The sequence below is a fragment of the Hyperolius riggenbachi genome, chromosome 3, assembly GCF_040937935.1.
Source record: "Hyperolius riggenbachi isolate aHypRig1 chromosome 3, aHypRig1.pri, whole genome shotgun sequence".
Taxonomy (NCBI): Eukaryota; Metazoa; Chordata; class Amphibia; order Anura; family Hyperoliidae; genus Hyperolius; species Hyperolius riggenbachi.
In genome coordinates this window covers 237,886,525-237,913,055 of record NC_090648.1, presented here as the reverse complement: position 1 = coordinate 237,913,055, position 26,531 = coordinate 237,886,525, and the positions used below count along the sequence as shown (strand labels likewise).

General features: G+C 42.3%; 1 protein-coding gene across 5 annotated transcripts in view; it reads left to right on the top strand.

The window, feature by feature from the left end:
* PLXNA4 (plexin A4) overlaps positions 1–26,531 on the top strand; it is a 910,299-nt gene that overhangs the window by 90,275 nt on the left and 793,493 nt on the right. For all 5 annotated transcript variants that reach the window (XM_068276018.1, XM_068276020.1, XM_068276021.1 and 2 more), the window contains exon 2: positions 18,068–19,307. In XM_068276018.1, the coding sequence (XP_068132119.1) occupies positions 18,132–19,307 (1,176 nt within the window). In that variant the 5' untranslated portion in view covers positions 18,068–18,131. The remainder of the gene's footprint in view (positions 1–18,067; positions 19,308–26,531) is intronic.

Here is a 26,531-nt window from a genome sequence, read left to right as displayed (position 1 = left end):
TCATGCAAAGTAATGAAGGAGCAGCTTTGGCTGAATGCAGGTTGCATGTCATGTTGTGAAGTTATTAGCATTCTCTTAGCTTTGAGCTGTACTGTAAAATGAATGAAAATGACATGTACATAACTCTATCCTATATGTCAGACTAGCGCAGTAATCCCATAAACCTTAACATGGATTAAATGAATATCTAGCATAGATTAAATTCCATTAAATTTCACATGTTCCATTTAATATTTTTTACTTGTGTTTTTTGTTTTCTTATGAGCTCCTTTCTCACTCCTGGCACTTGTGTGACAAGATAAGGAATGGACATGTTGGATCAATGATTGATCAATAAAATGACCGAAGATTCCATGACATGTGCTTATTTTGTTTAACAAAGTTTAGATGGATTCAGTTTTTGTTGACTTTATTGCCTAAACCAATGTCTTATAGTTTAGTATGTCTGCACCTTAATTCTGAGTTTGATGGCCTTTGGAGGCTAGTAAACCAAAGAGAGCCTGTCACTGCATTCAGTGTGTTAATACTTCTATTTTCTATTTTTTGCCGATTATATCATAGCACTAGCGCATACCTGTCTTTTATTACCAAAACACTTCAATACACATCAAGAATCAAAACAGTCAGATGATTACTGCAGGATGGGCAGAGGAACAAAAGGGGCATTTGCAAACATGCTGGAAGTGTGTGGGAAGGGTGACATGCTTGATTGCATGCTGAGATAAATAGAACTCTGTAAAATTGAAGCTGCAGTGCTGACCACAAAGACTTGATCTCTCTCAGCAGGAAAAGGAAGAGATGGGTGTTGTCAGATGTCTGCTCTGTGCTGAGGAGGTAACTCCCACTCTGCTGGCAGCTCTATACCTTGTGCATAGATGCGTAGGGAATGTTACTGACTTTCATAAAGGAAGTTTTTTTTCTTAGAACAATAGCATCAAATATAAATATAATTTGGGTAGGGACCTAGTCCCCTAGACTTATCTGGGGATGTGGCTGCTTTAAATTCATTTCAAGAAATTAGCAGCATTATCTGTGTCAAGCTGGCCACTAACGGTCCAATTTCTAGCGAAAAGTCGTTTGAGCGATCAGAAATTCTGATCGGATTGGTTGTAAATAATCTCCATTGGTGGACACAATCGATTATGAACGAGTGAAAAAAATGTCGCCCGAATGAATTTTCGTCGAACGAAAATTTGGATTTTCTTGGTGGTCATGATAGATAGGAAGCAAAGATTAGTAAGTTGATGGTGTAGTGAACGATTTTTCGTCCGATCAGAATTTCTGATCGCTCAAACGATTTTTCGCTAGAAATTGGACAGTTAGTGGCCACCTTCATTCAAAATCAGAGTTGACATTTAAATTTGATGGATGGATGTACAGAGGCGTCAAAAGGATAAAATATGCTAAAAAGTTTAAAACATTTAGGTGGCAGTGGTGGACCAGCCACACCAAAACAGACACGATGCTGTTGCTTGAGGTTAAGATAATTTATTCACATACTCCAAGATAAAACTGCAACGCGTTTCACAGGCACAATCCCGCTTAATCAGGCATTAAACAACCGGAGTATCACACAGCTTTGGGTCCAATAACAGCTTGCAGTTTTATCTTGGAGTATGTGAATAAATTATCTTAACCTCAAGCAACAGCATCATGTGTGTTTTGGTGTGGCTGGTCCACTACTGCCACCTAAATGTTTAAAACTTTTTAGCATATTTTATCCTTTTGGCGCCTCTTTACATCCATATATCAAGTTTTCCACCCCTGGTGGAAGGGTGGTACACCCTCTTTTCCTCTATCTACAGAGAGCGACATCTTAGTCCTGAGTGGGGACAGGCCTAATCTCCCCACCTGCCTATACAGTGGTTGCCTAAATGGTAACCCATGTTTGTAAGTATAATACTTACGTGTCATTATTCCTCCTTGTTCCAATACATGCTACACTATATTGGGCTCTCGGTTTGTCTGCTTCAAATTTGATAGGTTTATAGAGGACCTGTACGAGCATGGATTTCAGTGTTATATGTATATTTACAAGCCAAATCCATCACTGTCACAGAAGTTCCTTTGTGTCCCAGCAGGTTTGTCCCCATTACTAGAAATGTACTTTGAGCGTCCCCCCCCTCTCCTCATTCAGTCATTCCAATGCCCTTCATCACACCTAAAAAGGGGGAAGCAGCTGAGGGAGGGTAGTGAGGCTGGTCCTACCCTACTGAACAAAAATGATTCCGGGGATTTCTATTCCCACTTTAAAGTTACCCTGTAGTGAAAGGGATATGGAGACTGACATGTCTATTTCCTGTTAAACAATACCAGTTGCCTTGCTGTCCCTGTTAATCCTCGATCACAGTGGCGTAGTGGTTAGCGCTCTAGCCTTGCAGCGCTGGGTCCCCAGTTCGAATCCCAGCCAGGTCAGCATCTGCAAGGAGTTTGTATGTTCTCCCCGTGTCTGTGTGGGTTTCCTCCGGGCACTCCGGTTTCCTCCCACATATCAAAAACATACAGATAAGTTAATTGGCTTCCCCCTAAATGGGCCCTAGACTGCAATACCTACACTATACCATACATACATACACATATGATTATGGCAGGGACTAAAATGTGAGCTCCTTCGAGGGACAGTTAGAAACAAGACAATATACTCTGTACAGCGCTGCGTAATATGTCGGCGCTATACAAATACTTTAAATAAATAATAAATCTCCAATACTTTTAAATGGAACCTGAAGAGGGCAGTGGCTGCCATCTCAATTACCATTATAAACAGTCTCTTGCCTGGCTGTCAAGCTGTTAATTGCTTCTGAGTTGCACACCTGCAACAAGCATACAACTAGTGGAGTCAGACTGGAGTCAAAGCATCTGATTTTCATGCTCATTCAGGGCCAGTGACTTCAAGTATTAGAGGCAGAGCATCAGCACAGAAGTCTGGCAGCGGACATTATTTATTAGAGAATGAGGATTGTAACCTGTGTTCCTCTCACTTCAGGTTCCCTTTAAGCTACAGACCCAGAACAAGTATGCAGACCAGGCTTTCTGACTAGAGATTGCCCGAACCTCTGATTTTAGGTTCGCGAACTTTCGCGAACCGCAATAGACTTCAATGGGGAGGCGAACTTTGAAAACTAGAAACACTTATGCTGGCCACAAAAGTGATGGAAAAGATGTTTCAAGGGGTCTAACATCTGAATTTTTGCATGGATGAGTGGGATGGACACCAAAAGTCCCGGGGAAAAATCTGGATTTGCATCAGAAAAGAAAAGCAATTGAATCAGGCACTGTAGTGATTGCTGTTTTAATGGTGTTTCAGATTGTGAATTAAATCACCATTGTTGTTGTAAAAATTATGACATTCAAAAAGGTAGGTACAAAACATCATCATCTGTAGAAAAATCGTCATGTGCAAACATCTTGTGCATTCAAACAGTTGCAAGAGGAGGATGTCCTACCATATCAAAAGGTGGCGGTGGTGGGTGCAGGGCAAAAGCGGTAGCCTAACGGCCGTTTCGCACGGCGGTGCTTCTTCTGAGGCTGATCCATGTATGTTTCGCCAATTAGTCATGAGCACGCAGTAACTGTTACATTATCAAGGTGGCTTTTAGAACATCTGTCCATCCTCATTCCCAGTGACACGGCGATAGGCCTTGTAGTGCCGGCAACCTTTCACTCCTTGATTTGAAAAATCTGGATTTGACGCAAAGCAGCGTTTTAAGGGCAGAAATCACATTGAATGCTAAATTGCAGGCCTAAAGTGCTTTAAAACATCTTGCATGTATATACATCAATCAGGGAGTGTAATTAGAGTACTGCTTCACACTGACACACCAAACTCACTGTGTAACGCACCGCAAACAGCTGTTTGTGTAGTGACTGCAGTGCTGGACTGGTGCCCACCATGCCGAGAGTGCAGGCCGTGGCGGTTTTCAAGCCCATATGGTTGCCGGGCTGTGGTAGCTCAATGATAGAACAGTCCAGCTCATCAAATTTGTTCTGTCCACAATGAAGCAACAACCTTATTATCTAGCAGCGGCATTAAAAATTCAGGAATCCACCTAGAGTCCTGGACCCTGTTGGTGGTAGCGGAGAAGGCAGTCAACCGGCCTGTGGGCAGAGATGCTGTGTGGGGAGCGACTTAGTCTTGGGGCAGGCAGTCACACAGCCTGCAGGCAGAGATGCTGTGTGTGTGGACTGTTTTAGTCTTTGGGCAGGCCTGAGCGTGCTTTGCAGACCAGGCATCCGTGGGCAGATGGACCCTTGACCCAACGCTGTGTGCCAGAGATGTCACCACTTGCCTTTCAACATCACGGTACAGTTTAGGTATCGCCTTTTTTGAGAAAAAATTGCGGCCTGGTATCTTCCACTGCGGTGCGTGGCTGTGCTTTTGTGTGCTGCTTTTCCTCAGGTGGTCATCCCATTGCAGTTTGTGCTTTGTAATCATGTGCCTTCGTAAGGTAGTTGTCCCTATGCGGGTTTTGGTCTTTCCACGGCTCTATTTTCGGTGGCAGAGAGTACAGATGACATTGCTCTCATCTGAGGCAGACACACAAAACAATTTCCACACCGCTGAGCCTTGGGGTGATGGCACTTTGGCGGTGCTGGCCGACTGAGTGTTAAGTGGGGTACCAGAATCGGAGCAGGAGGAGGAAGATATGTCACGCTTCCGTGCGGAAGCTGAGAAAGATGAGGTGTTCTGTGTTAAATAGTCAACTACGACCTGACAATATTGGGAGTTGATACACACCTACCAACTATCTGTCCAACTATCTACCAAACATGTCTGTTAAGCCCCATACAACTTTTGTTGTGAAACAAGTTGAAACAACTAAAAAAAAAAAAGTATTTTGCTATTGTTCAAACAGCTGACAAGTCTGATAAGAAGTTAATCCAACTGTTGGATTGACTTCTTATCAGTCTCATCAGCTTTTTGAACAATATCAAATTATGTTTTTTAGTTGTTTCAACTTGTTTTACAACAAAAGCTGTTTGACAATTGTGCTGCATAAAAGATCTCTGTTGAGCGTGTGAATGGTGCTTAACAGACAAGTTTGGCAGATAGTTGGACCGATAGTTGGTAGGTATGTATGAACCTTTAACACAACTGATAAGACGTCAATCCAACAGTTGGATTGAGGTCTTATCAGTCTTATCAGTTGTGTGAACAATAGCGAGCAACTTTTTTTGGGTTGTTCAACTTGTTTCACAACAAAAGTTGTTTGATAATTGTGCTGCATAAAAGACCGCTGTTGAGCTTGTGTATGGGGCTTAAAGGGAACCAGAGAGGAAGGAGACTTAAAAAAAGAAAAAGATTTCATACATACCTGTGGCTTCCTCTAGCCCCATAAGCCTGGATCGCTCCCACGCCGCAATCCTCAGCTTCCTGGATCCGCCGGTACCGGGTCCCGTCACTTCCGGCGGACGCGGCCAATTGTCCGCATGATCAGGGGCTCCCTCCATATCCTTACGCGTGTGGCTGCGCAGTATGCAGCCGCAGGCGTAAGAATATGCCGGGAGCCTCTGTGATGCGGACAATAGGCCGCGTGCTGACGCCGACTGGCTTGAAAGTACTGGACCTGGTACCGGCGGATCCAGGAAGCGGAGGACGGCGGGGTGGGAGCGATCCAGCCTTATGGGGCTGGAGGAAGACCCAGGTATGTATAAAATCTTTTAGCTTCTTAATATCTAGTTCTCTTTAAGTCCTGGCCACCAGCACTTATGTTAGAAACTGTCTTATAGTAAGATTTCTGCTAATAGAAATAGTGCCTTGATAATAACTAACAAAGAAGAAATTGGGGACACTTCAGCAATGCACCAAAGACAAACGAGACAGAAGTATTTGGGTGTGATGCAGAAGGCAGCAACAGGGAACCAGGAACATGACAATGCAGAAGCAGTACTATTAACACTCTCCAAGGGGAATCTGAAGTAGTACCTTAACATTCCTAAGTGCACCTGCATTGGATATTTCTTAACTGAGTTAACATTACATTTTGGTTACGGAATGATCCAGTCTACCTTCTTTACGTTTACGTCACTGATTACTGCTGCCAGGGCTTAAACAATCTGTCATGCATTATACAAGTGAAAGCAGACTCTCTACAGTTTGATCTTTTGAACTGTAAAGGTGCTTCTGTTTGCCTCCCCGACCCACACATGTCATTCATCATTCCGCTTCCCAGCAGCCAAATGCAGTGTGATCTTGTGTTATATCCCTAGACACAATCCTGCCCGGACAGCTGTCAACTGAAAAAGTACTACAAAGCAGGTAAAGAAGTGATACCAAACTTTTTTTTTTTTTTTAGTATTTCCTAATTAGTTGGAGACTGAAAATGTATTTTATTGATGAGGTGTGAAAACCTCTCATGAGACATAACTGAAAAGTTAATGAAATGGGTGCCTACAAGTACCATCCCTTGCTGTGCTGGGTCTCAGCTCATTACCATTTTGAGATGGCTTTTTCCTGAGAAGAGAATATCAGAATTTACGGGGTGGATACGGGTATTGCTTGAAGACATGGGAAAAGATGCATTGGGATATTTAATACAGTATAATTCTGAGCCAGAGACCTGTGAAGTTAAAGGACAACTGACATGAGAAGTATATGGAGGCTGCCATATTTAGTTCCTGTTGAGCAATACCAGTTTCCTGGCTTTCCTGCTGATCATCTGTATCTAATACATTTAGCCATAGACTCTGAACAAGCATGCAGCAGATCAGGTGTTTCTAACATTCTTGTCATATCTGACAAGTAGCTGCATGCTTGTTTCTGGTGTGATTCGGACACTACTGCAGCCAAATAGCTCAGCAGGGCTGCCAGGCAACTGGTATTGTTTAAAAGGAAATAAATATGACAGCTTCTCCTCACTTCAGTTGTCCTTTAAGCAAACCTAAGCAAACCTTAAACAATTTGCCATGTTTTAAATGCTCTACATTCTGCTTCAGTGTCATTTTCCTTGCTTTATGAAATTGCCTTTTTTATATGTATATGGAGGGGGTCAGCCCAAAAGTCATACATTCTTCTTTCCACTTTCCTCCCTCACTAAGCTGCTCTCATTGGCCATCTGTCACCATCTCTAGTCATGTGACACTGGTGACAGGATTAGTGGGCACCTGTCTTACACAAATCTAATATAGCTCTTCTTGGGAAAGACAGAAACTGTAACCCAGTCATATCCCTTCTTTCATTTGCAAATCAGCTCTGTAAAAATGACAGTTGAAAGAAGGACAAACATACTTAATCTGAGAAAGGCGAAGGCAGAGCACAGACTTCTCGTGCATCAATCAGAGATTAAAAAAATGAATTCTAAAGCCTCCAGGCCAGAGAAAAGATTGTGCGAGGGGGAGGAAAATCCTTATTATCTTTCATTATATTTGTACATGCCTAAGTTTTTAAGCAGATTTTTGACACAGGTTTGCTTAAATTAACTTGGAAGGGGATTGCTGCAGCTAAATGAATACAGGTTTCTTCTACCCAATCCAGAGGAGAGTCTTTATGGTGTTGCTGCTTGTGTGCTGGTGAGAAGAACACATATATATATATATTAGTGTTCTCCCCAGGCTCTTATAGCCGGGTGCTCCACCCGGCTAGTTTTGGTGAGCACCCGGCTGTCATCGGCTCATCTCCTCCTTTGCTGTAAGCAGAGAAGCGCCAGCCCTGCATTCTGTCATATCACCCCACCTGGCTACTTTTTCATGCCACCCGGATGGACAAAATTTCCTGGGGAGAAAACGGTATTATGTATAGTACTGATATCTTATGTAGCGCTTTACAGAGCTCATAGTCCTGTTACTTACCCTCTGAGAAGCTTAAAATCATAGTTACAATCATGCTTGTTTCTGGTGTTATTCAGACACTACTGCAGCCAAATAGACCAGCAGGGCTGCCAAGCAACTGGTATTGTTTAAAAGGAAATAAGTAGGGCAGCCTCCATATCCCTCTCACTTCAGTTTTCCTGAAACTGGAGTGCCCAGAGGAGACCCACGCAAACGTAGGAAGAACTTACAAATTCCAGGCAGATGGTTTCCTAGCAAGGCTCTCCAGGCACACATGCAAAATTGGAAATGTGGGCACTTGAAATAGCAATATCAGTAAAATAACCAATATTCTACTATTGGGCAGTGGTTATTCTGATAATATTCCTGTAATATATGAGTTTTACCAATGCTAAACCTATTCTAACACAAGCCCTCTCTTCCAATGCCTAACCCTAACCAGGCCCAACACTGATGCCCACTGATATCGTCTACACTACACTACACTTTCGCTACAATAACCGTAAAATATATTCCGCTGAAGAAGTTTGGATGCCCATATTATTTGCGGCTATGAGGGGAAATTTGGCTTCCAAAAAAATCTGATAAAATAGCGGAAAGCATGTGGCTTCAAATAGTGGACTCCCAAATTTCCCCTGGAAGCTACATTTAAAGAGAACCCGATGTGGGTATTTGAAATCTTAAGAGACCACCGAGGCATAATGACATATCTCTGGGTTTCGCTATTGCTGCCTCTAGTCCCCCCGGGGTCTCCTGTGCCCCCCTGTAAAAAGTGCCCAGCTAGTGACAGTCTCCTTGTCGCTAGCCGTCTATTAACCTTCCGGATGACATTGAATGCACGCTCCCCCACCTCTGTCCCCGCCGCTGCCCGCCTCCTGTGAGCTTCTTCCAATCGGAAGCTAAGCCACGACCTGGGAGGTACTTTCACGCTGCAGATGCCCAAATTTCCTGCCTCCAAACTCCAGAGCTGCAAGGTAGAGTGCCATCCACTACACTACCATGTTGCACATATGTACATACACAGTAGAACATATACAGAGCAGGCACAGCACAAAGTAGAACCAAAAACATGCACCAGAGAGGAGTTACAGTACAATGGGGCAGTAGGCAAGGCTGAACTTCTGTCTCCACTTTTGGTAAAGGGGGAGGGGGCTCAGAGGAAATGGGAGCCAGGTCCCTGTATGTCCATCTTCTTGTAGGCTCATGCCTAGTTTGCTATGTGGGTGATAAGGGCTTTACAAGCACACATGTACATACATCTCTTGTGGTTGCTTTACTATAATATCATCTAAACTTCTTTTCTAGCTTCGTCCTCTAATAATATGCCCTTATTTAGTAAGACCAGAAATGGCAGTGAGCCAGAGAGATCAGTCAGCAATGTCTTCTGGCTGCTGATGAGTGAAATCTGCTTTCTGTGTTACAGTACTTTGCACATCATCAGTACAATAACTGCAGTCTGCGATAACTGCAAAAGTGTAATACATATTTAATGCATTACACCCTAAAATGTAAATGCTTGATATGCCTTTGACAAGCGAGACCTTAAACAACAGCTGTTACATGGAAGACCTTGTTCAACTGTCTAAACTGTTTACCTGTCTCAGAGTCCAAATGACTTGATTAAATAAGGAGTATCCCTCTGTCAGTTTTAATAGTAATTTCAGTTGTGCTGAAGATAATGCTTTTGTTTCCTTAGGCACAAAATGAAGCAACAGCACAGATGAACTTGTAAAAGGGGGGTCTTCATTAGGATGCTCAACTAGAAAGCCACTTTTAATGTCAACGATAAACCGGACGTTAAACTACAGTGACATGGCTGCTGCTGATACTAGCGTTGCCTTCAAAACATGAGGTCATGTGATGTCTGGGGACCGTCTGACAATCACTGGGAAAAATTGCAGCTGTTTTTGGCTTTAAAGATTTTTGAAGAGTCATTGCTAATTACTGTTCAATTAGCTTGCAAATTACTGCCAAGAACCCCCATCATGGATAAGTGTCATTGTCACCCGTCACATTCACATTACATGCAGCTTAACTCTTTGTTATTGCTCGCACGTACATAAAGCATGGCCTAATTCCATCCAGCTTTCGGAATATAAAACGATACATAAGTGTCAGCTAATAGAGCTGTAACTGGTTAAACAAAGAAGCATAGTATAATATATAAAACAAAGGCAAAAAACAGTGTTGTTAATTGAACGTGAACCACAAAGAAATGCTGTTTATCACTAGAAGATTTCTTTGCCATTCTGGACGCATAGTTTTATAAACTTTTTTTTTTTTTTTTTTTTAATCTGACCCTTAACCTCCCCGGCGTTCTATTGAGATCGCCAGGGAGGCTGCGGGAGGGGTTTTTTTTAATTAAAAAAAAAACTATTTCATGCAGCCAACTGAAAGTTGGCTGCATTAAAGCCCACTAGAGGGCGCTCCGGAGGCGTTCTTCCGATCGCCTCCGGCGCCCAGAATAAACAAGGAAGGCCGCAATGAGCGGCCTTCCTTGTTTTGCTTAGATCGTCGCCATAGCGATGAGCGGAGTGACGTCATGGACGTCAGCCGACGTCCTGACGTCAGCCGCCTGCGATCCAGCCCTTAGCGCTGGCCGGAACTTTTTGTTCCGGCTACGCTGGGCTCAGGCGGCTGGGGGGACCCTCTTTCGCCGCTGCTCGCGGCGGATCGCCGCAGAGCGGCGGCGATCAGGCAGCACACGCGGCTGGCAAAGTGCCGGCTGCGTGTGCTGCACTTTATTTGAAGAAAATCGGCCCAGCAGGGCCTGAGCGGCAGCCTCCGGCGGTGATGGACGAGCTGAGCTCGTCCATACCGCTCAGGAGGTTAAGCTTAACATTGTTGAAGGGGAAAATATTTGTGCTATCCAACCGTAAATAATTGATGATGAATAGTATGACAGAAGCCGCATTGGACTACAGTGTATACGCAGGCAAAATGCTTGAATACTGACAAAACGTTCACACCATTTTCTGAAAAACCTGCCCCATTCTCCCCGTATTTTGGGAACTTTGTGAATTTTGGCCAATTCACATGGGAGCGGATGTGCAGCTGGATCTGCCGCCTGTGTGAATTGACTGGGAGACACATAAGGGCCTATGTGAGCATCAGGAACATGCATGAGAATCTGCCGTTAGAACTGTCCTAATTTTACAACATGATACAATCGTTCTAAAACAATAATTTCATACTTTTTGTTCGCCTTATGAGATCTGACCATCAGAAAGTGTTTTTTGAAAAAAATTCTCTCATTGACTTGCATTGCAATCGTAGTAAAATTAGAAATATCGTGATCGCACCAATTTTACCATGATTTTACCATGCTTTTACTGCAATTTTATTGCAAGTCAATGGGAGCGTTTTTTTTTTTATTTATTTTTTTATTTTACTTTTAGCAAGCTCTGATGGCCAAAGGATTTTGAAAAAAAAGTTTCATTTCCAAATGATAATATACATTTGTTCATACGGGATTCATTATTTGCTAGGTTACAAAACTCTGTGTGAATGTATTTTAACAACATAGCAATACCCCAGTACATCTATGTTAACCATTTAAAGGGTTACATTAAAGTAGTCTCCAGGAATAGCTGAAGAAGACCAAAACATAAGCTATTTGATGATAAAATGAGTATAATTTCACAAAGATGTTATTGTTCCATATTTAAATGAAATGGTTGTTATTGCATCCATTTTCAGTTGTACCTCATTGCTACTGCCCCTTTTGCCACTGGGTGCCCTGCTGACAGTGATGAAAAATAGAAAGACACGTCTTCCTTTTCTTGCCGGGATTTCTCTCTCTACTGGCTTGATAAATGATGGCGGAGAGATATGAAGTCTCCTTTGTTATATTGCATGGAGCTACCCGCCTGTGCATTTCTGTGTGAAATTGGCAGAGTGAGATGTGACTGAGAGAATAGCTTGATCCAGATAAAAAGTTCCGCCTGGAGTTTTCCATTCACAGAGCTGTGACAATATAGTCAGCCGTTCAATGTGTACATGTCACCAGGACAGCCAGGAAAAATATTCAGTGAGAAAAAGTGAATCTCAGACACCTGTGGAAATCAGCAAGTTAGACCCTGTGATGCTCCAAATGAATTAACTCTGCAGATTGGCAAAGACAGCGCACAAAGAAGTATGCAAATGTGGAATTTGTTAGAATATACCATAGCTGAAATGTGATCCTTCCAGCTGTATATGCTTAGACCACTGAAGAATTTCTGTAAGATTGTCTTATTATTCAGCCATATGGTATTTAACACTACAGCTGCTGTACTTCTGCCTGTAGAATTGGTCTGTGACAGTTATTTGTCAAGAAAGAGGACACATTTATTTTATGGAATCTGATGTAAAAATGTATTGTTGACGCCAACAACTGTACCCATAGAAATTATTCTAAAGGGGACTTTCCTGTTTTGGCTTTAAAGAGGAACTGTAACGACAAAACGGCCCCTGGGGGGTACTCACCTCGGGTGGGGGAAGCCTCAGGATCCTAATGAGGCTTCCCACGCCGTCCTGCGTCCCTCGGGGGTCTCGCTGTAGCCCTCCGTACAGCCGTGACGCAATATTTACCTTCCTGGCTCTGATGCCTCTCGGCGCCGAAGTAGGTGGAAATACCCGATCGCCGTCGGGTCTGCTCTACTGCGCAGGCGCAAGTTTCCGGCGCCTGCGCAGTAGAGCGGACCCGACGGAGATCGGGTATTTCCGTCTATTTCCGTGCCGAAAGTCGCCACAGCGCCCCCGCTGGAGCCAGCAAAGGTAAATATTGAACTGACAGTCGGCACAGTCGCCGGCTGTTCGGAGGGCTGCGGCGAGACCCCCGTGGGACAGAGGACGGCGTGGGAAGCCTCATTAGGATCCGGAGGCTTCCCCCACCCGAGGTGAGTACCCCCCAGGGGAGGTTTTTGTTGTTACAGAGTCTCTTTAAGGATTGAAGTTCCCCTGAATCTGGGAAAAACAATTGTATTAAACCCATGGAGGGCTAGATTACCTCATCCTGAGAAGTGTGATGCTGCATATTGTCTTCTGGGTCTCTCACGTTGCCTGGTCCTTTTTTTTTTTTTTCTTTGACTGACTCAGTCAAAGAGGCCCTTGGAAGTTCTCCCTAGTGGAGGAACGAACAATTCTAAACTGTGCATGTGCAAATTCTGAACAACACATGCTCAGGGAAAGAATGTGAGTGCTTTCTCGTGGACAAGCACTACTTTTTGCTGTGCACACACGGTTCTCAACTTGTGCCTGTTCAGTTCTGAATTGCTTGGCACCGCTTGGGAGAATGGAGGACAGAAGAAATCAGGGAGTGGGATTTAGTTGTGTTTACCACAATGCTTTTTTTTAGGGATGCTTTAAAAGACAACTGAAGCAAGGGGGATATGAAGGATGCCATATTTGTTTCCTTTTAAGTGATACGTCCAGGCAACCTGAAAAATAAAAATCCACTTACTTGGGGCTTCCTCCAGCCCCTGGCAGCCGTCCCGTGCCCTCACCGCAGCTTTGGTGGCTCCCGGTCTCCTCCGCTGCTGAAGCTGACCTTGCCAGGATGCCTTCCAGGTCGGCGTCTTCTGCACTCCACCGCGCGGGTCATGTGGTCTGGCTGACGTCATCGGGACTGTACTGCGCAGGTGCATTTTCAGTTTGCTTGGCCGTATCCTTTAAGCAATACCAGTTGCATGGCTGTCCTGCTGATTCTCTGCCTCTAATACTTTTAGCCATAGACCCTGACCAAGCATGCAACATATTAGATGTTTCTGACATTATTGTTATATCTGACCAGATTAGCTGCATTCTTGTTTGTTTCTGGTGTTATTCAGACACTGCTGCAACCAAATAGATCAACTGGGCTGCCACAAACTGGTTGTGTTTAAAAGGAAACAAATATGGCTTCCTTCATATTTTTACTTCAGTTGTCCTTTAAAGATCTAAGTTGAAGATTGAACTGTCACATTGGCATGACTGCTGTTCTTAATTTTAATTCAGCTCCCATACAGAGTCATAATAACCTATAATATGTCAAGCTTCAGGCCGGTAATTTAGCTAAGGAACTACTTACACGAGAACAAGGTATACATTGAGCCTCCAAACACTCTATTGATATAGAACACCAAAACCTGCCAAAGACAATCACTATGTCAGAGAGATTTAAACAGGGACGGGGGAACAGTTAGATGATTATTACTACAGTATTTAAAGCACATAGAGAGGTAATAATTTCTTGCATAGCCCAATTAAGGTGCTAAAACAGCAGCTGCAAAAATGTCACTGGTGGGCCCCTCTGGTCCAGGAACCCCAGTGTGGTTGCAACTACTGCATCCCCTACTGTTAGCCACTGGTTCATACACTTGCAGTGCTGTTTTGCTGACATTTGCTTATAAGGAATACATATTATTGTTCTATGGAATTTAGAAATCAGAATGTTACAGTTGCAGTGCTAGTGGCTTTTACTAGAACATCACAAGTAAGCCTAGTAAAACAGCTAGTTTTTCATACTTGTTTCATGTCATCTAGTCAAGTAAGGCTAATAATAATTGTATCAATTTTTATAGCCAATCCAATATCTGATTGAATTTGCTGGTCATTTATTGTACACAAGATATCGCAGTGGAGGATTGCTGGCTGCATATCGGTGCACTGTACGGAGTATAACAATGTCTGCAGTTCGATCAGCGCTCAGATTTCTACTGAAATGTACCAGGTCTGAGCATGCTGTATGCTGCAGGAATCTTATCACAATCTATTAGATGTTAGATCAAATAAGTATCGATTGGCTTGGCACATTGGGCCAGAATCTATCTGTGTTTTGGCTTACTTTAGGAGAGTTTGGGCATTATGTACTATACGCCGGTAATGTTGCCATGCACAGGCAGCGCATGCCAGTTTACTGTTACTAATGCAACAAAAACACTGCTCAGTAACCCATTAGTGTCAGGTGCTTTACCAGGTTAATGCAAACATTTCTGAGGTGCTGATGGGTTAACAGGCAGTGTTCTGCTTGTGTTAGTACTGATGAAATTGGAACCCGCTACCTGCGCACGGAAACTTTAACAGCATATGGACAACACAACCCTTATCTGGTAAAGGCTCATACCGGGAGTTGATACAAAGTGTAACGATCATAGAAGAATGTTGAAATTTAAGGCAAACGTGGACTAACTAAAACTGTCTACATGCCCAGATGAAATTCCCATTGCCCTCAGATTGCATACTTGCAAAGTTACGCCTGGATATTGCCATGCTGCCTGCAGTAACCGCTGCAGATGCAGAGGTGGCATACTCGTAATACTGCATGAAGCATTGTTTTCTTCCTTTATCAGGAGCAGTGTTGATAAAGCATCCCAGCAAGGTTAAATATTTTTCCAGCATGGGAAGGACTCCGGATGGAATCTACCCAGCGATCCACAAAGTCATCTGAATATGGGGGGGTCATAGGAGACTTGTTTGTAACCATAGCCAGTACTGCCCAGGGAGTAAGGCTGTATATTATACTGTCTAGTATGGATAAGGATTCGCTCACTACTGTACATGGCTATGTACTATGGTCACTAACATGGCCGTAAACCTGGTACTGTATGTGTTTAAATGCTGAACAAAAATTGGTGTTATTTTTCACAGTGAAGAATTTTAAGTGTCTTTAAGTTTTATTTTATTTTCAGCTAATCACAAAATGAGGGTCTTAGACACCCATTTTTACATATAATAACATAACCTGTTCCGGGAGAGCTGTGATTGCTTGTATGTTTTGTTAGTATTGTGTGTTTGCACTGGCAGAAACTGCACTGCAGCTGGGACAGAGGTCAGGCCAGCTATCATCCATTCATGGCCTTCTGTGTCCCAGGAAACTACAAAGTTATGCAGGCGCAGGGTGAAAATAAACACTATAATGCACTGGCAGATTAGCAGTAGGCATACTGCTGGGTTTTATTTACTTCATAGCTTTTGCCTTAGGTGTCCTCTGGCAGAGTCACTAAGCTCCTTCTCCATTGCTCTCTGGAAGTGATCTGAAACCGATCCTCAGTGTGCTTTCCCAGGAACAGCTGGGCACTTTCTGGCATTGCTCTTCCAAATGCATACTGGATACATTCAAGCGATTACAATGTCTGGTGTCTTTCACATTTGAGTTTTTTTTCCCCTATCAAACAATACAACTTCTTGTTGAAAGTGACTGAATGACTCGATTAAATATTGCAGAATTCTGGGATTAAGCCTGTTTTGGTTTGAATGGATTGCTGTGAGAGACAGAGTAAGAACTGGCTTAGCTGTATATATCTTTATTTAAGTAAGACAGTCTACTAGAGGAATCCATCTGCAATAGAGTTAATGGTGTACAGAAAGTCTCTCCCTAGCAGTCTTAGTAAATCACCAATGATACTGGTTATCTTCTTCTTTCAAATCTATGTGCAGAGGAAGCTTAAACAGTAGCCACTGATCAATTATGCATATGTACTGCACTATTGATTTTGCTCCTGTAAGGAAATGTGAGAAGACAACAGAGGTGTGGTGTTTACAAATACATGCAGCAGAGGGCCTAGTCAGCACTTCCTGTCTGTACCCCTAGCCCCCTGCCCTGCTAACACACTTGTTTGTTTGTTTGTTGGTTTTCACAGTGTGGTACAGTATGACACTGGTGCTACTTGTACAAGGGGTAGGGGCTAGCTAGTCTACAGTACAAAATCACATGGATTCTACTACAGAGCCATATGTAGAAAAAAACATATAAATAAGTTGTACAGTAGTGTATGGTATGCATTTATTTTAATATGCTGTTGGGTGTTTATTGGCTGCTGTCAGTGTGTGTTATTTTACAGTATGGCACTATAAGTGCTCTGATGAGGCTAGCAGGCAAGCTGTTAAAGCTTTAATTGTGGATCTGAAGCATTTGCCAGCTTTCCACTAAACTCCATTATATGTTACTTGAGAGCTGACACTTCATAGGGCACCCTCTGTTTTCCATGATGTAGATTTACAAGTCTGGGAACCCTTCTACTGACCCACAGCCACTTCAGACACATAGCAACCCATGGAATGAAGTGATTTTCTAGGCTAAAGAGGTTTCAGCATCACATAAAGTATGCCACAGGGATCCTTGCAGTGATACATAGCCTTGGAATGGCACTCTAACCCTTTCACCCTAACACTGCCCATAGCATCTGTACGGAGTTGCTTGGCAACAGAGGTTATTAATCTCCTGTGGTCTGTTACATTCAGTAGTGCTACCAGCTGGTCCCATAGTAATAGACAAAACTCTCTTCAGCAGGAAAGAAGTTAACCACATTGTTCAAATTGTTGTCATTTTTTTATTTTATAAAATGCATATTTTTTTTAACCTCTTGGTCTCATGAGAATACTGCAATTGCATAGCAGCTTAGTTTAGAGCTATGGCAATTCTTTCTTTGCACTGATGAAGGCCAAAACACCGCCTGAAGCAACTGATTTCAAGCTGGATTATATGGCTTTACAAAATTAATAGACCACGGGCATGCTCTATAGATCGGTGGCTCTGGAGTGATTTGCATATCCCCTTACTGACCTGAAGTAATGCATAATAGGAGTACCTTTTTACTCACATGAAGCTGAATGCTTTCAAATACCTTCTGTTTTAAAGAGGAACTGTAACCAAGCATTGAACTTCAGCAGAATCAGTAGCTGATACCACCTTTCCTATGAGAAATCTTTACCTTTTTCTTGAATAGATTATCAGGAGCGTCTGTATGGCTAATATTGTGATGAAACCCCTCCCACCTAGGTCCTGACTGTTTCCTGTCTGTAAACCTTGTTACATTGTGGGAAAAAACAGCTGTTTCCAACTGCCAAGCAACCAGTATCTCCCTCTGAGCATATGTATATCTATAAAATAAAAACACCTTTTAGCCTATCACATTGTTAAGGGGTGTGGTTATAAATAATAGCAGTTGGTGCTGTTTAGTTTTTTTCTTGTCTGACAGTAGTAAAGATGATGACATGCAGGCTCGCTGGGGATCAAACAACATGAACAAATTACATGGCAAATACCAATAATTTCTTGATCTCTCTTCTATTTTTTTACTTCTCAACTTGAAATGTTTTTTAATTTTTAATTTTAATTTCATTAATGTAGTTGTGACAAAAATTGCAGAAAATACTATTCGTGGAGTTAAACTGAGACCGAAAATGCATTGGGTTGTACTGAGCAGTAATAATGGATATGTTTAAGTATCTTCAATAGTTTTTCATGATATAATGTGGTTTGAACAATAATTCTTAAAGTATGGAGTTGTAGTTCTAATGGTTATGGCTCATGCATTGATCATATTCTTATTTCTTCTAGGAGAACACAAAGGAGCAGTTATTATCCAGAAGAATAAAGGAAGTCGCCCATTTGAAGTACTAAGATGGGGCCTATAAGATGGCACTGTATTTGTGCAATTACCCACATCACGTTATTTGCCACAGTGTCGGCTCTCATCCAAAAAAACACTCAGATAAAGAAAAACTTAACTAATTTCTATGCTGAACAAGCTGACTGGACATTTAATCACTTGGTGGTTGATGTAAGGACTGGACATATATATCTAGGAGCTATTAACAGAATTTATAAACTTTCTGAAGACTTGAAGGTCTTGCTGACCCATCAGACAGGCCCAGATGAAGACAACCCAAAGTGTTATCCTCCTAGGATAGTTCAACCTTGCAACGAGCCCTTAGTTTCTACCAACAATGTAAACAAAATGCTGCTAATAGACTACAAAGAGAACAGGTTAATAGCTTGCGGAAGTCTTTATCAAGGTATCTGCAAGCTTCTCAGGCTCGAGGACCTCTTTAAACTTGGTGAACCATTCCATAAGAAAGAACACTACTTGTCAGGAGTCAATGAAAGTGGCTCAGTTTTTGGAGTTATTGTTTCAAACAACAATCTTGATGACAAACTGTTTATTGCCACATCAGTTGATGGGAAACCGGAATACTTTCCAACCATTTCAAGCAGAAAGCTAACTAGGAATTCAGAAGCTGATGGGATGTTTGCCTACGTGTTCCATGATGAATTTGTGGCCTCAATGATAAAAATACCTTCAGATACATTTAATGTTATTCCGGACTTTGACATCTACTATATATATGGTTTCAGTAGTGGCAACTATGTTTATTTCCTAACTCTTCAACCAGAGATGACCTCTCTGCCAGGTTCTACTACAAAGGAACAAGTCTATACCTCCAAGCTAGTGCGTTTGTGCAAAGAGGACACCGCCTTCAATTCTTACGTTGAGGTTCCTATTGGATGTGAGAAAAATGGTGTGGAGTACAGGCTCCTTCAGGCAGCTTATTTGTCCAAAGCTGGAACAATACTTGCAAAGTCTTTGGGGATCAAACCTGGTGATGATATTTTGTTTACCATCTTCTCTAAAGGACAGAAAAGGCGCATGAAATCCCTGGATGAATCTGCTTTGTGTGTGTTTGTTCTCAAACAAATTAATGACCGCATTAAAGAGAGGCTGCAGTCCTGCTACAAAGGAGAAGGCACTTTAGATCTTGCATGGCTGAAAGTCAAGGACATACCTTGCAGCAATGCAGTAAGTCATATTGTTATCTAAGCTTTTATTTGTGTGAATGTACTGTTTGCAGAGGCGTATCTAGAGGGGTGCAGGCAGGGCTTGTGCCATGGGCGCCAAAGCACCAAGGGCGCCATGACTGCTCCTATGCTGTGCTGCCATACTTACCCCAGTGCTGCACCTGTGCTGCGCCTCCTTGTCTGCCCCATGCCTCCCCGTCAGTCAGACCTCAGATCAGATTAATTCTGTCATCTGAGGAACATGGCTACTTATGTATGTAAGGCGCACTTGGCTTATTCTTAAAAAAAGAGGACAAAGAAGAGATATTTACAGTAAAGTAACTTAAGCAATATCCCGAGCCAAAAAACACAAGCAACCACAACACATTTACACAAGAAAGTATGTTGTTTTTAGGGGAAGGGGGTTCTGACCGGCTGGGGGCTCAATTTCCCCCCAGCTCTGACCTGCGGGGGGGGGGGGGGGGGGCGCAATTTCCGTGTTTGCCATGGGCTCTATATGACCCAGATACGCCCCTGACTGTTTGTACAAATATGGACATTTAAAACATGCTTATCTAGTCAAAATATATTGCATTTATATTGGAATATTATTTTTAAAAGTAGATTAGTGTTGATCAATAATCATTCTAGCATGCACCTTTACACTAAAGCAGGCAGGGAAGAACATGGAGGCTGGTTTCACACTGTACATTGGAGCACCCGCCGCACCACATGGCACTGCCATAAACAGGCCTACATGGAACACTGCGTTAGTACATGGTGTTGCTTGTGGTCACTTCCTGCTTTTGGTATGCGGAAGTGCACAGAAGCGTATTGTAAAAATATGCTTTTGTGCATGCGCGCCCCGACGTTGCAACGCTGTTTTAAAAACTTTTTAAAAAAGGTTGCCGCAGGAGCCGCACGGTAATGTAGGTATGCCATAGTGTTAATTCAGGCACTTCCGGCACAACGTGCGAAGTTTGAACTTTTCCATAGACTTTCATTAAGCTGCGGTAGCAGTTCGTCAGTTTGATGCAACGCACCGCTCGAGTGTGAAAGGGCCCTCAGGCTTCAAAGCCAGCTATTACCAATGAATTAGCCTAATAGCCTTTAGCTAGAGTGACAGAGGAATTTCTTCCTGGGTCAGGAGAGATCTTCATGGTGGAATAATTATTTACCCTCAATATAGGAAATGTTATGCAATGTATTGTATTTGATGTAGTCAAATAGTTGCAACTGGGTACGCATATATTAAGGGAAGCTTAGAGGACATGTGACATGAGAAAGACTATGTACATTGCCAAGCACACAAACATGTTGTGTTGCTTTTCTTCTTTCTCTGTCTGAAAGAGTTAATATTCAGCTATGCAACTAATCGTTTTTCTGTATTCGGGACCCAGTCGGACTGTAGCATCCCTCACTGATAAGGAATTACAGCCATAAAATAATTTCCTGGTAGAGAACTGGGCTTCTAAAAGCAGTGGATAGGTAAAATGGTCAACATAGTTTACGGTATATATTTTAACACTCTGAAACACGTGACAGACTATTTCATTGAGCAAAGATAAAACAATAAATCTACTTTTTAAAGTTTCTAAACATAACTGTGAGACATCTAAGGGCCCTTTTCCACTAGCAATCGCTAGCGTTCACGCTGAACGCTAGCGATTGCTGAATCGCAAAAGCGCAGGAAAGTTCCGGCGTTTGCGTTCACGATTTTGCTATGCTGTAGTGTGCATAGCAAAATCGCTGCAAATATCGCTCCACAGCGCGATTGCGTTTGAGCCAAAAACGAATCGCAGTAGTGGAAATAACCTACCGCGATTCCTATGTTATTTAGCAAACCGTAGCGATTTTAAAAAAAGGGTTTGTGATTTTGCGATTCAGCATCGCAAACGCCGCTAGTGGAAAAGGGCCCTAAAAGTCATTTTTAGGAATAGCAGGATAGATACAATTATTAAACTCATCAGTTTATTTTCACATACATGCCACTTTAAATTTTCCATGTTTATTCCAGATGTTTACCAGTGACAGACTAGGAAATAACATGTTAGCCATAATGAACTATGAGCCAAGTAGACATTTACCCGAGGTTAACGTGCCACATAAGAACTGTCATTTTCCAGTGATATCCAATTAATGGAGGAATAACCTCCACCATTGCTTCATCGGAGCTGTAAGACTCCCATGAGAGAAGATCATAAATTTGCTTACAGATAGTAGCCTTCGGCAGTAAATAGGTATCTTTATGTAGGTGGAAGCTACACTCTGTTTAGTGTATCTGCTGTCAATTTTTCTGCAATCAGATTATCACCTCTGGCTTCTGCCTCTCCTTGGGGTTATCAAGGTCACATCAAGCAGAAGATGTACTAAATATATCCTTCAGTGCAGGCACTAATAACAAAGGGGATAAATGAATAGCACTTTGATAAAAAACCCATTTTGAAACCGCCAAGGAAGCACTAAAATGTTAATATTTCTATCCTCTTAGACACTGATGTGCCGCTAATGACAGGAAGTTGAATGCAGACAATGATTATAATGACCTGTAATGCACTGTAAGTGGAAGGTAAAAGAGGCTGACATCATAAAAGTGTTAAAATAAGCCTTGATGTGAGTGTAGAAAACACAATTTCTTTTGATTTAACTCACTTTTTCTAATAGAAGTGCTTTAGAGGATTGAGAATTATAGATATTTTAGCTTGGATTGGGAATGATTTGTTGGGTATCAGAGTGCTGATGGCTGTCTTTCCATCCAAACTGAAGTTTTAATTTTTTTGTAGACAGCAAAATTGTTCCCCTCTGCTCTGTGTATTTCTTATTTTAGAGCTGTGAAGTATTCTAGAATGGAGCTATGCCAATAGAAGATAGTGTAGAGGTTGATCAGACTGTCTATGCATCCTTACCTCCTTCCATAACTTCCGCTTTATGTTGTATTCCGTGGAGTATTGCTACCTTTTGATTTCAGGGATTGAGTGAAACAATGTCACGTGTTGATGATGATCAAACTGGAGAACAGGAAGCAGAACTAACCAGACACAGTCAGTGAGAAGACCACCTGTGTGGACTAAGGGCTATTTGATGAAGTTTACTTGGATAGTATTGCTTTGTGTTATAATTTAATATTGGCACATTTGACACTTGTTCAAAGAAGCTTTTGTAACAAAAGGGGAATATGTGGTGTTTATACATCTAGCCTATAGATGACACTATTCTATTTGTATTCCTGCATAAGATTATCTAGACTGTTGTGGGTCATTTGTTCCTGTTTTGCCCTAGCTAGATGAAGAGACTGCATGTGTAGAGAGTTCGCAAATCCTATTAATAAAGCTAGTTTCAGTTATCCTGTCTCCCTGACAACTAAACACAACACTATAGATTCTCCTGTGAAGCACAGTACACCTTCTTATAGTCAGCCCCATTTAATCCCATGTTCCTCTTCCTTAACGCTGAATCCAATTAGTTCCATACGTGGGTGACACAAATGAGCACTAGGCAAGTTTCTCAGCGTGAAGGCAATCTGCCAGCACTGCTGAAATGTGGGCCTCCACTGGTTGGTATATTTATATATCTATACATTAATTGGTTTTTTAGCAGGTGTAGAGCGAGCCTGTGTTCTATTTTACTGAACTACAATTATCATTGAAAAGCCAACCTGGTATTTTTAAGCGCTTTACTTCTTACTGATTTGTCTCCAGGTTTTAAAAGCAGAGCAGGATTATTATCTTTCATAGCAGGTCAAGATGCAACGCTCCACTGTGTGTTCCTGTCCCACTGGTAGATTAAAGGTTCCAGGTAGCACTGCTGTTAATCCATGCTGAATCTCAAATTCTGATTTCCCTCCTTCTCTGTCTGATCAGACATGTGAGAATTCACAAGTGCCCTGGTTTATGTTACAGAAGCAGAAATTAATGATATACAGCAAGCCAGAAATTTAACCCTTTGGATGTTGGCAGTGAATGTTATTCTAAAAATGATTAAATCTTTAACATCTGGATAATCTCTTCATCTCCTGCTCTCAGTGGGCCCCTAAATTGGTTTCACTGCAAGCTGCCTGTAATTGTTTCAGTAAAGATTGTATAGCCTAATCCACGTGGTAAGGGTGTGCTGGGAAGAATTTACTTACATGCATGAGATGTTGAGGGTGATTCTTGGTTTTAAAGGTTCAGCAAGCAGGTTTCCAGTTCTGAATACATGAAGCTTTCAAAGATTAAAAAAAGATTGTAATCATTCTGTGGATGGCGATTATTTAAATATCATGCGTTTTGCAATCTGCATAGGAGGCATGTAGGCTCCAACAGATTAAAACTGTTAAACTGTTAGGGCCTGAGCCCACTAACGCAGTTGTGTGCGGTTGTGTCTGCTTTTCAGCAACACATCAATGTTACAGATGCGGAAAAGCGGACACAACTGCACACAACTACGTTAGTGGGCTCAAGCCCTTAGTGTTAATCTGGTCATGCATGGTTCAATCTTCATGTCAGAACGATAGTTTTCAGCCATTTATTAATCGAATTGCACAAAAAATCGATTCTTGCACATAGTGTCTGATTGATCAAAAATGATTGATTTTGGTCAAAAAGATCAAAACTTACTGGATCAGAAATGCTGGAAAATTTCTATTGATTTCCTAAATACAGGGCTGGTGCACACTACAAGAGCTTTTTAAACTCTAGAGATTTTAAAAGCTCTTGCTTATGCAATGCTACGGGGGCGGGGGATTTTTAAAAAAATCACATCACTCTAGCGTGAACACACACATAGCATCACATTAGCAAGAGTTTTTTAAAATCACAAGGCACTTAGAAAAGCTCTTGTATTCTGCTCCAGCCCTCAAATGCATTCTGTCATATTTGGATCTATAATGGGTCAATTGCTTACTTTGGAGCATACTCACTGCTTGCTAAGATTGACACTGGTAGATGTGATCTTTTAGATGCCGATTCTAGTGTATGGGTTTCTGATCGATTTTAATTCGATCAACCTTTCCATTTATGATCGAGAGGAGCAATCACTAATTCTTTCTTGATAAATTACAAATTTGTAAAATTGCATTTGACTTTTTCGCATGCTCAAAAAAACTTGCAGCACAAATTTGTACTTTGCATGCAAATTCCCATTGACCTTCATTAGCTTTGGTTAAAAAAAACAAAAAACACTTGAGCTCTGCCTAATACTTTTATTTAAATATAAATTGACTTAAAGTGACCCTGAGATGGGGCCAAAGCAATAAAATATACATACCCGGGGCTTCCTGATCGCTCCCACGCCATCCTCTTCCGACTCAGTTCTTCCACAATAAGCTCCGGAAAGTCCTCCGGTCCGGGGCCAACCGTGCATGAGCTGCTTGGCCGTACGCTCTCCCATCACCTTCATGTCGCCTAGAGCAGTGTTTCTCAACATTTTATTGGTATGTACCCTTTTTAAAATCCTGTACTCACCAAGTACCCCCTAGCATAGTAAACATTATCACAAGTACCCCTTGACAAATATATATTTAATCATAGTACATGATAATTGGTTCTAAACAATTTCCAATCATTTGCTATTGCTTTTAATTAGCTAAAATACTCATTTGGTGGTGTTTAAATAAGATTTATCATTATCTAAAACACTAAATTTGTTATTCTTGGTTAAGTATATCAAGCCCGAGTACCCCCTGGAACCATCAGAAGTACCCCCTGGGGTACGTGTACCGCATGTTGAGAACCTAGGGCCTAGAGCCTGCAGGCACAGACCGCTCCTGGAGAAGGAAGGGAGACGGTGGAGCATGCATGCCTGGCCGAACTGCACATGTGCCGACTGGAGGTTTTTTTCAGAGCCAGTTGCGGGCAAAGGAGAAGGCGACTGAGGATGACAAGGGAGCGATCAGGCCGGAGGGGGCTGGTGGAAGCCCCAGGTATGTATACATTTTTTTAAGTTGACCCATCTCAGTACACTTTAAATTCTAAAGGGTAACTCCAATTGATTTTGTATATTTTACTTTTTGAACGAAGTGAGGAAGAGTTGAACCTGTTTCAGGCTTTTAGTGTTTGTGCCCCCACTGTGGAGAGATTTTCTCTCATGTTCTGTTCTATCCAGCTGACCTTGTTGATCTGGACAAGTGAGGGAAATCTCAGCTGGCACACAGAAAGCAATACTACAAATGAACAAATTAAACCTTAAAGAGACTCTAACATAATGTTCAGCCTATATTTCTATCCTATAAGTTCCTATATGTTCTAATGTGCTCTGCATTACTGCAGCCTTTTCTAGTTGCTTCTTTTTTGTCAAGCTTTGTCGACCCAGAGAGGAATGCACTGCCTCTGCTGTGATGGCGAGAAGTTATGCATGCCCCTTCCATGCCCCCTGCAGGCTCTGTGTGTGTGCTTTGATTATTAGTCACAGATCTCTGCTCTCAATTTTAGCTTACCGTATATATACTCGCATATAAGCCGATCTGCATATAAGCCGACCCCCCAACTTTTCCCTGAAAAAACAGGGAAAAATGATTGACCCCCATATAAGCCGGGGGTAGGAAATGCTGGATTGGTGCAGCCCCCCAGTGTGTCCCAATATAGCTAGTATAGTGCCCAGTATAGGTAGGTAGTGTCCAGTATAGCTAGTATAGTGCCCAGTATAGCTAGTAAAGTGCCCAGTATAGCTAGTAAAGTGCCCAGTATAGCCAGTATAGTGCCCAGTATAGGTAGGTAGTGCCTCAGTTTAGCTAGTATAGTGCCCAGTTTAGCTAGTATAGTGCCCCAGTATGGCTAGTAAAGTGCCCAGTTTAGTTAGTATAGTGCCCAGTTTAGCCAGTATAGTGCCCAGTTTAGCTAGTATAGTGCCCAGTTTAGCTAGTATAGTGCCCAGTTTAGCCAGTATAGTGCCCAGTTTAGCCAGTATAGTGCCCAGTTTAGCTAGTATAGTGCCCAGTTTAGCCAGTATAGTGCCCAGTTTAGCTAGTATAGTGCCCCAGTATGGCTAGTAAAGTGCCCAGTTTAGCCAGTATAGTGCCCCAGTATGGCTAGTAAAGTGCCCAGTTTAGCCAGTATAGTGCCCAGTTTAGCCAGTATAGTGCCCAGTTTAGCCAGTATAGTGCCCAGTTTAGCCAGTATAGTGCCCAGTTTAGCCAGTATAGTGCCCAGTTTAGCCAGTATAGTGCCCAGTTTAGCGAGTATAGTGCCCAGCATAGGTGGGTAGTGCTCCCCCCCCCGCTCCCCCCGCGGCCGCCGCTGCTATTTTACCTTCTTAGACAGCGGCCGCTTCC